The 12375-nt window shown below is 42.3% G+C and overlaps 1 protein-coding gene across 4 annotated transcripts in view; it reads left to right on the top strand.

Moving 5' to 3' along the window:
* Window positions 1-12375, top strand: part of ehbp1 (EH domain binding protein 1) — a 386143-nt gene that overhangs the window by 133487 nt on the left and 240281 nt on the right. For all 4 annotated transcript variants that reach the window (XM_043696731.1, XM_043696730.1, XM_043696729.1 and 1 more), the window contains one exon: window positions 10811-11072. In XM_043696731.1, the coding sequence (XP_043552666.1) occupies window positions 10811-11072 (262 nt within the window). The remainder of the gene's footprint in view (window positions 1-10810; window positions 11073-12375) is intronic.

The raw sequence follows: 12375 nt of genomic DNA, 5'->3' as shown, positions 1-12375 counted from the left end.
TAGGCGGATGATGAGGCGTTCTTCCTCCAACCGTTGTTTCGCTGTGGTCTGACGATGGAGGGGTCCAAAGACCTGCATATCCTTGGTGGAGTGGGAGGGGGAATTGAAATGTTGAGCGTTGGGTTGGTTGGGTTGGTTGGTCCGGGTGTCCCAGAGGCGTTCTCTGAAACTTCCACAAGTAGGCGGCCTGTCTCCCCAAGGCCACATCTGTCTCCCCAATATAGAGGAGGCCACATCGGGTGCAGCGGATGCAGTAAATGATGTGTGTGGAGGTGCAGGTGAATTTGTGGCGGATATGGAAGGATCCCTTGGGGCCTTGGAGGGAAGTAAGGGGGGAGGTGTGGGCGCAAGTTTTGCATTTCTTGCGGTTGCCAGGAGTGGAGGTTGGGTTGGTGGGGGGTGTGGACCTGACGAGGAGTTACGGAGGGAGTGGTCTTTTCGGAACGCTGATAGGGGAGGGGAGGGAAATATATCCTTGGTGGTGGGGTCCGTTTGGAGGTGGCGGAAATGACGACGGATGATACGATGTATATGGAGGTTGGTGGAGTGGTAGGTGAGGACCAGTGGGGTTCTGTCCTGGTGGCGATTGGAGGAGCGGGGCTCAAGGGCGGAGGAGCGGGAAGTGGAGGAGATGCGGTGGAGGCCATCGTCGATCACGTCTGGGGGGAAATTGCGGTCTTTGAAGAAAGAGACCATCTGGGTTGTACGGTATTGGAACTGGTCCTCCTGGGAGCAGATGTACGGTATTGCAACTGGTCCAGTTTCTCCAGTTTCCTCATTTCCCCTCCCCCCACCTTGTCTCAGTCAAATCCCTCGAACTCAGCACCGCCTTCCTAACCTGCAATCTTCCTGACCTCTCCGCCCCCACCCCCACTCCGGCCTATCACCGTCACCTTGACCTCCTTCCACCTATCACATTTCCAATGCCTCTCCCCCAAGTCCCTCCTCCCTACCTCTTATCTTAGCCTGCTGGACACACTTTCCTCATTCCTGAAGAAGGGCTCATGACTGAAATGTCGATTCTCCTGTACCTTGGATGCTGCCTGACCTGCTGTGCTTTTCCAGCAACACATTTTCAGCTCTGATCTCCAGCATCTGCAGTCCTCACTTTCTACCTGCTAATGTAGTCAACTCAGCCACATTAGGGAGATTTAAACCATCCATAGATAACATGGATGATTTTGGGATAGTATAGCGGACGAGCTGAGAATAGTTCACAGGTCAGTGCAACACCGAGGGCCGAAGGGACTGTTCTGTGCTGTAGTGTTCTATGTTCCATAATTTAACCTACATTGTGATACGAAATTTTGATCTTCAGAATTTTGTTCTCTTACTCTCTCTTTCCCATCCATGATGAGTCAAATGATCTTGCTTTTGTTTGTTTTGATCATGGCTGAGCAGATGTATTTGGGCTTTAAAAGTGCTTTGGTTTAAGTCACAGTCATAAATTAGGAATTGTTTGCTCTGCATTTTAGAACATGAAATAGTAAAGCACAGGAATGGGCCCTTCGGCCCATGATGTTGTGCCTCGGATGATGATGGCTCGCATGAGGGGATATAGCTTTAAATTGAGGGGTGTTAGACATAGGACAGATATGAGAGGTAGTTTCTTTATTCAGTAGTAGAAGCATGGAACACACTGCCTGCCACAGTAGTAGACTCGCCAACTTTAAGGATATTTAAATAGTCATTGGATAAACATATGGGTGATAACAGAATAGGGTAGGATAGATAGGCTTCAGATTGGTTCCAGAGGTCAGTGCAACATCGAGGGCTGAAGGGCCTGTACTGCACTGTAATGTTCTATGTCCTATGATGCCAAATTAAACTAATCCTTTTTGCTTGCCCACGATCCATATTCCTCCATTACTTACTTATTCATGTGCTTATCTAAAAGCACCTTAAACACCCCTATCATAATCTGCTTCCACTAATACCCTGACAGCACATTCCAGAATGCCATTAGGGAAGGAATTCCAGGATTTTGACTCAGCGACACTGAAAAAAATGGCGATATATTTCCAAGTCAGGATGGTGAGTGGCTTAGGTGGTGTTCCCATGTATCTGCTGCCCTTGTCCTTCTAGATGGAAGTGATCATGGATTGGAAGGTGATGTCTGAGGATCTTGAGTGAATTCTTCCAGTACATCTTGTAGATAGTACACGCTGCTGCTATGGAGGTGATGAAGTAGATGTTTGTGGATGCTGTGCCAATCAAGCGGGCTTCTTTGTCCTGGATGGTGTCAAGCTTCTTGAATGTTGCCTTCACCCATCCAGGCAAGTGGGGAGTATTCCATTACACTTCCGACTTGTGCTTTGTTGATCGTGGACAGGTTTTGGGGAGTCAGGAGGTGAGTTACTTGCCACAGTAATGCTAGCCACTGACCTGCTCCTGTATCCACTGTTGTTTATGTGGTGAGTCCAGTTGAGTTTGTGATCAATGATGACTCCCAAGATATTGCTACTGGGATATTCAATGTTGGTAATACTATTGAATGGCATGTTGCGGTGGTTAGAGTGTCTGTTATTGGTGATGGTCATAGCCTGGCATTTGTGTGACATATATTTGACGCGTGTCAACACAAGCCTGGATATTGTCCAGAGCTTGTTGCATTTGAACATGGACTACTTCAGTATCTGAGAAGTCACGAATGGTGCTGAACATTGGTGCAATCATCAGCGAACATCCCAACTTCTGCCCTTATGATGGAAAGAAGGTCATTATAAAACAGCTGAAGACAGATTGATCTTCAGGCAGGAACAGCAAGATCCCACAGAGCTGACAGAGAGAGGGGTGTGGAGGGGTGTGGGGAGAGGTGAGCAGGGAGGTTGGAGATTGAACAATTCAACAGTTCTGGGAAAGAGGGAGGATCCAGAGAGTTGTAGGAAGGGAATCTACAGGGGAATGTGAACAAGGTGGAGATTAGATTAGATTACTTACAGTGTGGAAACAGGCCCTTTGGCCCAACAAGCCCACACCGACCCGCCAAAGCGCAACCCACCCATTCCCCTACATTTACCCCTTTTACCTAACACTATGGGCAATTTAGCATGGCCAATTCACCTAACCTTTGGACTGTGGGAGGAAACCGGAGCACCCGGAGGAAATCCACGCAGACACAGGGAGAATGTGAAACTCCACACAGTCAGTCGCCTGAGTCGGGAATTGAACCCGGGTCTCTGGCGCTGTGAGGCAGCAGTGCTAACCACTGTGCCACCGTGCCGTCCACTTTTTTTAAACTTCAGGCTGACACAAAGCTCCCCACCCCACTGCAATGTGGTAACTGGGCCCGGCCCAGGAATTGGAACTGGGACATTTGTGGACTGCGATCTCAAAGGAAGCGAGCAAACAGAATTTAGATTAGCAGCAAACAGAATTTAGATTAGAGCAAACAGAATTTAGATTAGGGAAGGATGGGGATTGAAGAAAAGATGTGAGACATAAGACCATAAGACATAGGAGCGGAAGTAAGGCCATTCGGCCCATCGAGTCCACTCCGCCATTCAATCATGGCTGATGGGCATTTCAACTCCATCTGAAGAAATGTCTCCGCATTTGTGTTCTGAATTTACCCCCTCTAATTCTAAGGCTGTGTCCATGGGTCCTAGTCTCCTCGCCTAACGGAAACAATTTCCTAGCGTCCACCCTCTCCAAGCCATGTATTATCTTGTAAGTTTCTATTAGATCTCCCCTTAATCTTCTAAACTCCAATGAATACAATCCCAGGATCCTCAGCCATTCCTCGCATGTTAGACAGAGAGAGAGACAGAGAGCTGGGAGCCCGGATGTAGAGGTAGGAACTGGAGATTGAGAGGGAGCCAGTGACATCTGTGGGATCAGACTGTGCAGCAGTCTCTGTCCATCTTTTTTCCCCTTTGTCCCTAAGGAACACCTGCACAAATGCCCTGGAGCTTAAATGACTGACCTCCATCAACTATGACCATCTTTGTACTGGTACCTGTCAGGTATAACTCCGACCACCGGAGAGTTTGCCCCGATACTCATTGATTCCAGTTTTGCTAGGGGTCCCCGATGCCACACACTGTCGAATGCAGCCTTGATGTCAAGGGCTGTCACTTTCACCTCACCTCTGTAATTCAGCTCTTTTGACCATATTTGAACAAAGGCTGTAATGAGATCAGGAGCTGAGTGGCCCCTGGTGGAACCCAAACTCAGTGTCGCTGAACAGGTGCTGCTTGATAGCACTAGTAATGACACCTTCATTGGCTATAAGTTCTCTGTATTCTTTGGAATAAATAGAAGCTGTTGATTCATACCTGCATATAACTAGCAGACATGGAAGTGGAATGCAAGGGAACACTGTTATCATGTATATATGTATGGTCGAGAGTGTGGTGCTGGAAAAGCAGAGCCGGTCAGGCAACATTCGAGGAGCAGAAAAATCGATGTTTCGGGCATTAGCCCTTCATCAGGAAAGCCTGGTGAAGGGTAATGCCCGAAACATCGGTTCTCCTGCTCCTCGGATGCTGCCTGACCTGCTGTGCTTTTCCAGCACCACACTCTCGACTCTGATCAGCAGCATCTGCAGACCTCATTTTCTCCATGTATGTATGTAACCAGAGAGTCCTTCCCTGATTGTTCTACCACTCACAATTGCACTTTTAGAGAAAACATTGAAAGTTATGAACCTGTTGTTGAATGAATTAATGAATACAAACTGGATTTATCAGACTTTAGCAGTGTAGTAATGCAAACTAATTTTGTAAGTTCATAAGATACAGGAGCAGAATTAGGTTATTTGACCCATCAAGTTTGTTCCGCCATTCGATCATGGCTGATATACTCCTCACTCCCGTTTACCTGCCTTCTCTCCATATTCCTTCAACCCATTAACAATTAAAAATCTGTCTAACCTCGAGCTAACCTTCTCTGGATGTGCACGGGAGGAAATTATTTTCCATTCTCTCCTTTTGTGCAAGGAAAAATATCTGAGTAAACTGGGTGGCTGAGGGCCCTCCAGGACTTCCGAATTGGCACAGATTAATCATAGAATGTATTCCCCTTGCCTTCCTTACAAATATGGTGCACCAAAAGACTGAATTATTCTACAAAATATGGCAGCCCTTCTTGAATTATATAGATACAGATATTTCGCCATTTTGTCAAGAGCTTTCATCTAGTTGAGGTAATGGCTGGTCCGGGGACCCTTGGGGGAGGAATCCCACATGAATACTGGTTTTATTACGACTTGATGTTAATTCATTCCGAGCATGTACTTCACTATTTAATTATTATGTTATCCTTTTTTTTCTCTTGAGTAATGTAAGATATTTGATCATACACTCTGGTTAGTTATAGGTTAGATTAGTAGTTAGTTGAGTTTTGTCTTTTTCTTTTTTTCTCTCTGTATCTCTTCTTTTTGTTTGACAGGTTTTGGCTATTATTTATTTAAGATTTAATTGTATATTAGTGTTTGTACTTGTGGTTTTTTTATTTGTAAGCTTGTAAAAACACGTTAAATTTTCAATAAAAATATCTATTAAAATAAAAAAAATTCTGTCTAACTCTTCCTTACATTTCCTCACTGTCCCAGCATCCACCGCACTTTGAGGCAGTGAATTCCACAGATTCGCAACCCTTTGGAGAAGTAGTTTCTCCTCAACTCTGTTTTAAATTTGCTACCCCTGATCCTAAGACTATGGCGTCTTGTCCTAGAATGCCCCACAAGAGGAAGAATGTGCTCCACATCTATTTTATCCACACCTTCTATCATACTGAATACCTCAATTTGATCTCCCCTCGTTCTTCTAAATTCCAGAGAGTATAGGCCTAAACTGTTCAATCTCTCTTCATATGACAAACCCTTCACCTCTAGGATCAATCTAGAGAACCTTCTCTGAACTGCGTCCAATGCCACTGCATCTTTCCTCAAATAAGGGACCAAAACTGTGCATAATATTCCAGGTGCAGTCTCACCAATATTTGATATAGTTGCAACAGTACTTCCTTCCCTTTATGTGCTAGTCTTTTATGTATAAAAGCCAACATTCCATTCGCTTTCTTTACTATCTGCTGTACCTGCATGCTCATTTTCTGTGACTAGTACATCGAGATCTCTCAGCACCGGGCACTCTGAAGTCTCTCCCCATTAAGGTAATAGGCTGCCTTCCCATTTTTCAACCCAAATGCATGACCTCACACTTATCCACATTAAACTCCGTCTGTCACTTTTTGGCCCACTCTCCTAATCTATGTATACCTATTTGTAAGGTTCTTATTTCCTCATTGCAATTTACTGTCATGATTATTTTTGTGTCGTCTGCAAATTTGGCCATTGAGCCTTCTGTACGTATCTAAGTCGTTAGCGTAAATTGTAAACAGCTGGGGTCCAAGGATTGAACCCTGTGGCATCCCACTAGTTACATCTTGCCATCCAGAAAAAAAATTATCCCAACTCTTTGTCTTCTGTCCATCAGCCAGTCACCTATCCAGGCTAATAGATTACCCCTAATTCCAAATGATCCAACCTCATGAATCTTCTCAAACACCTTCTAGAAGTCCAGATAAATTACATATACACCATCCCCATTGTATACCTTGCTTGTTACATCTTCAAAGAACTCTAGCAAATCAGTCAAATATGATTTGCCCTTCATAAAACCATGCTGCCCGTTGCACACTTAGCTTGAGGAGAAGTAAAAGGAGGGATGAAAAATCACCTATGGAAAGCAATCATCTAATTCCAGCCTTGACAATGCACAGAAGTATTCAAGAGCAAAATTAAAAGACATTCTGTAGGCCAGCTACAAAGACGTTCCTTGTATCTGTAACCAGGGTCCTGCTGAAATTCTCCTCCGCCTCTGTCGAACAAACAGTGCAGGCTGGAAAGTACATTCTAGATTTCCCCGTCATCTAAATTTTGTCAAAGTCTACCAAACCTGAATGTTTGATTGCTGCTTGTGTTTTATTTTTGGCATGTTGCATGATGAAATGTCTTGTGGGCCTTGTCTATCTTTCTGTTGATTTGGCAATTCCAGTGGCCGTCAGATTGGCCTCCCATTTTCCATTCTCTGTAGATTTGAGCCTCTCAACTCTAACTTTTGTAGCCAGATTCTAATTTGCCCAGGGATTCACCAATTCTGAATGGATTAATTTATATAAGCTTCCAATTTTGTTGCACCTTGTATTTAAAATTCTTTATCTTTTCTTTGAATTCTACACCACCATCCTCTGCCCTGGGTCTGCGACTTCTGCCTGTAAGTTCCTAAATCCTTCTAAGAACTTTGTGTGTGCTCCAAGTCTGGCCTTAGGTGTTTTCCACTCCCAAGGTGGGCACCCTCTCCACCACCCATCCCATTGACAACCATACCATCTAGTTGCCTAGACCTGGAGTTCTTGAATTCTTCCCAATTTGCAACCCTGCCCCTTGACTGTAAGACTCTCCATTTTGTCACCTGCCCCTAACTTATCCTACTTTGGTTTGGTGCCAAATTTTAGCTGATGTCTTTGCCTATGAAGCACCTCAGGTGGGTTTTTTTTGTACATCAAAGGTGCTATGTAAATACAAATACAGAATAACTTTGATGATCTGAATGAGATGGGTAGGGAGTATTTTGTTCGGATAATTGATTGTTTGGATAATGTTTTTACGGGACCTTGAGATCTTGTTCGGATAACCTGAAATTCTGATAATTGAAGTTCGGATTACCGAGGTTGTTCCGTAGATATGTTTTTCAATGCTGTAATATCAGGCCTATTCCCACTAGGTGGAACTCTTGTAAGCATTTCCTCATTCAGAGCCGGATTCTGAAACAGAAACTGAAAACAGAGGAAACACTGACTTGGTCAGGCAGCACCTAGGAACTCGTTTTTTGGGAGTAGCTATTTCTTCAAATACCGTCATTCTTGTTTTTATGCAAGTGAAAGCAAAATACTGCAGATGCTGGACTTCTGAACAAAACACAGAAAATGCTGGAGAAATTCAGCATCTGTGGAGAGATAAATTGAGATAATGTTTAGAGTCCAGTGTGACTTCTTCAGTTTTGAAGACCAACAGAATATTATTGGACTTGATCCATTATCTCACCTCAAGTGCTGCCAGACCTGCTGAGTGTCTCTGGTGGATGCTATTTCAATTTCATCTTTTTCTAATCAGTTTTTCCTGTCAAAGTAGACAAATTCACTTTTTCTCACAAAGTACTTCATTTTTGCCTACTCACTTAACTGTCTAGATTCCTTTTCAAAGGGAGGGAGACAGTCTGTAAACCTAAAAGCAATAAGTCTGTAAAATTCAGAATACAATTTAAATGGAGATAAACTGCAGAACTCAGGCACAGGAGGATCCTAGTTCATGCATCGCAAAATGTTAGCATGCAGGAGCACAGGTGACAAGGAACGCGAATGAAATATTGTTTATTACAAAGGGAATGGAAAATAAAAGTAGGGAAGTTTAGTTACAGTTGTACAGGACATTGGTTAAAAACACATCTGGAATACTGTGTACAGTTTCACCCTCTTTATTTGAAAATGAATGCAATTACATTAGAAACAGTTCTGAGGAGAGGACTTCATGTGACTCGTCCCTGAGAAGAAGAGATTACCCTATGAAAAAAGGCTGACTTGGAGAGGTGGTGATGTAGCTGTAATGTCACTGGCCCAGTGAAGGAAGGCTATCACTCATACCTGTTCTGAAGAAGGGTCACTGGACCCAAAATGTTAACTTTGCTTTCTCTCTAAAGTGCTGCCTGACCTGCTGAGTTTTCCCAGCAATTTCTGTTTTTGTACCTGTCTGGCTTATCTGTGACTCCAGATCCACAGCCAAGTGGTTCACCTGCAAATGCCCTTTGAGATGACTAATGAACTACTCAGTTGTATCAAACTGCTATGAAATCTCAAAGGAATTAAAACTGTGTGGACTGCAATGGTTCAAGCAGGGTGAAGAGGCAGTTGGGGGGTGTGGGACAATTAATGTAGATGCCCACATCCCATAAATGCATAAATTAAAAAACACAATTGGGCTGATAACCATTGGATGAATGCAGTATTTTCCTGCAATTGGATCATTTCTGCAGTCTTGTAGGTTATAAAATATGAACACCATTGACTCAGTGAGTGACACTGTGGCAGATCTGTTATATATAGACTAAAAATCCTATGTATTGGGGGTTCCCTGATTCATGAATGTCTGACTTACGAGTACTCTTATTTATGAATGCGATCCATCCAGGGTGTAATTTTAAGACCTGCCATATGAATATTTCCTATACTTATGAACAGCTGTTCTGAATTGCATACAAATCACTTTGTAAATAGACTCCTGAATGGAACCCATTTGCAATGCAGGGACTGACTGTATAGAACGTACATCCTGCAAGTGCTATAATTACTTCCTGTAACATTTTTCAATTCTACTTTGTGGATTTGACCTTTATTGTTATGTAAATGTATATGCTTACCTCACTGTGGGCAAAGTTTAACTTTATCTGAGCTAAACATGAAGGGGAAAGGAACGTAACTGACAATGTACAAGATGCTGTTGGTTCATTCAGCTACAGCATGTTACATGTTACAAATCTATCTATGTTACATAGATTTGTTTTGTTTATGTAACTGTGAAATGTGAGTAAAACATTTATAAATAAATGAATCAGGAGGAACCCTCCATCCTGCTCTGCTGTTTGATATGGTCATGACTAACATTCTCTCTCCACCCCACTTTCCCACCCACTCACAAATCCCTCGATTCCTTGAGAGATCAAAAATGTCTGTATCTCAGTCTTGGGTATATTCAGTGATGGAGCATCTATGACCCTCTAGGTTGCAGAATTTCACAGATTCACAAGCTGTTGAGTGGAGACATTTCTGCTCATTGTCTGTACTAAATGATATGCCCTTTATCAGGAGATTATGTCCTGCATTCTAGATTTCCAGTGAAAGGATTTTTCTTGCATTGTGTGAAAAAAATGCTGCTTGTTCTGGTATTCATTTCAGAAATATATTTTTGTTTGTAGGCATTGCTGTGAAAGATTCATAGATATAATAGCCACTTGCATGAAGTGTTTGTGAACTAAGCCACACAAATTAACTGCTGATGTATTGTGTACACCCCTATCGTCTGTGAGGATATTGCTATGAGATTTTTCACTGGGCATGTGCATTTCCCCCTCAGTCACTCTTCATTGTAGCTTCCTACTCAATGTCACAGGTGTTCCCAGAATGCTATCATTTTGAAGGTAATATCATAGGACGATGGAGCACACAAGGAAGGCCATTCATGCTGTTGTGCCACTGTGAATTTATGCAAGTGCACCTCAGCTAATCACCTTTTTCCTGCAGCTCTAATAAATCTTCTGCCCAGATAGTTATCCAATTCACTCTTCTGTCAGAGTAATGTAAATCTGTAGAATTCTTTACTGCAGAGGATTGTCGAGGCTAGATTGTTTAGCATATTCAAGGCTGAGATAGATTTTTAATCAGTAAGAGAGTCGAGGATTATGAGGAAAGGGAGGAAAATGGAATTGAGGATTATCAGATCAGCCATGATCTCATTGAATGACGGAGCAGACTTGATGGGCTTCATAGCCTATTTGCTGCTATGTCATATGACTTTATGATTCTACCTTCACCATGCTCTCAAGCATTGCATTCCAATGTTAAACACTTGCTGGGAAAGCCTGCTTTTCTTCTTGTCAACTTTTTTTGTAGAAAGAGAAATGTATGGAAGTAAGAATTGTGTTTTTGCTTCAATTGTATAATCATTTTAGGTTTTGCAGGAATTTTCTGTGCTGTCATTTATTTTACATTTAACTGTTTTACTTCAAATGTAAATCTCTCATAACTTTGTTTGCAGAGAGAAATATTGGAACAATGTCAGCCGCAAGACCAGAAGAATCCTTCTACGATAATGATCCTAACAATCCTTTTAATGAACAGTATGAGAATTCTCTCAATCCCTTTGATGTATATGATCCTCAACCTGACAGGATTATTGAAAATAGGATAGAAGCAATAGAACCACCTAAACCAATGAAGAGGCAGAATGTCAAACCTGTGGACATGAGCAAGTACCTCTATGCTGATACAACAAAAACAGAGGAGGAGGAATTAGATGAGTATGTTATTAAAATATTCCAATATCTGATTTGAATTTGTTTTGTATACCTAATAGCATACAGGCTAATATCTTAAAAACTTACGGGTGCTATCCGATGGATACACTTAAACCTTCAATGATGCTGAAAGAGATCATTACCTGTTTGTTCACCTATGTAAGCTGAGTTTAATAGGTATTAAAAATCATATAGTCAGAGCATCCAATTTCATGCACTTTAGTTTAGTCAATTAAGTTTCCAGTACGTTTCTTCTATAAAATGCATCAAAGGAGACGGTTGCATGAATAAATACTGCAGCTTAGACCATAAAAGATGTCTATTTATTTATTTACATTTCACCCCGTGTCCGAACTGGTCAGATTTTTCTTCAGCTCAGGTGGGACCAGGTGAATGGCTAATTTGGTTCGGTCCTTGGGAACATCTTTTCCATTTTGTGAAGCATTGCATTTACTATGTCAACATAATTAATTAAATTCTTCCAGAAATGTATTGAACAGCTTCTGAGAAAAGCACTGAGAATGTGGTGGGTTTAGGTTGTCAGGCTTGGAACAATTGTGTACCAAGTTTAGATCTTAGTCTTTTAAAATCTTTAAAAATTCTCCTTTCTTACTGAGCAGTGTTTTGCAGCTTTTGGACAGATCATTTCTTCAGTTGAATTCTGACATTTGAAATGTAGGAATTGCAAATTGCAGTGGATGTAATGGCCAAGTGAGATTATTGCTAGATTATTAATTCAGAGACCCAGGTAATGTTCTGAGGACCTGGGTTTGAATCAAATTGGTAGCATAGTGAACAGTGAAGAAGGCTATCTAAGATTACAAAGACATCTTGATCAATCAGGTCAATGCGCTGAGGAGTGGCAGATGGAGTTTAATTTGGTTAAGTGCGAGGTATTGCATTTTGTAAAACATAAGGGCAGTACTTGTACAATTAATCGTAGGGCCCTGGGTCGTATTATATAACAGAGAACCTTAGGGGTTCAGGTACATGATTCTTTGAGATTTACGACACAGGTAAACAGGGTGGTTAAGGCATTTGGCACACTTGCCTTCATTGTTCAGCCCTTTGAGTATAGGAGTTGGGATGTCATGTTGAGATTGTAAAGGACATTTGGAGGCCTCTTATGGAGTAATGTGTCACCCTGCCATAGGAAGGGTATTATTAAGTTGGAGAGGGATCAGAAAAGATTTGCCAGGATGTTGCTGGGAATGGAGGGTTTAAGTTGTAAGGAGAGGCTGGATAGGCTGGGACCTTTTCCACTGGAGCTTCAGAGGCTGAGGGGTGACCTTATCGGGGTTTATAA

This window comes from Chiloscyllium plagiosum, chromosome 9 (genome assembly GCF_004010195.1).
Source record: "Chiloscyllium plagiosum isolate BGI_BamShark_2017 chromosome 9, ASM401019v2, whole genome shotgun sequence".
NCBI lineage: Eukaryota > Metazoa > Chordata > Chondrichthyes > Orectolobiformes > Hemiscylliidae > Chiloscyllium > Chiloscyllium plagiosum.
This window is presented reverse-complemented; position numbering and strand designations above follow the sequence as displayed.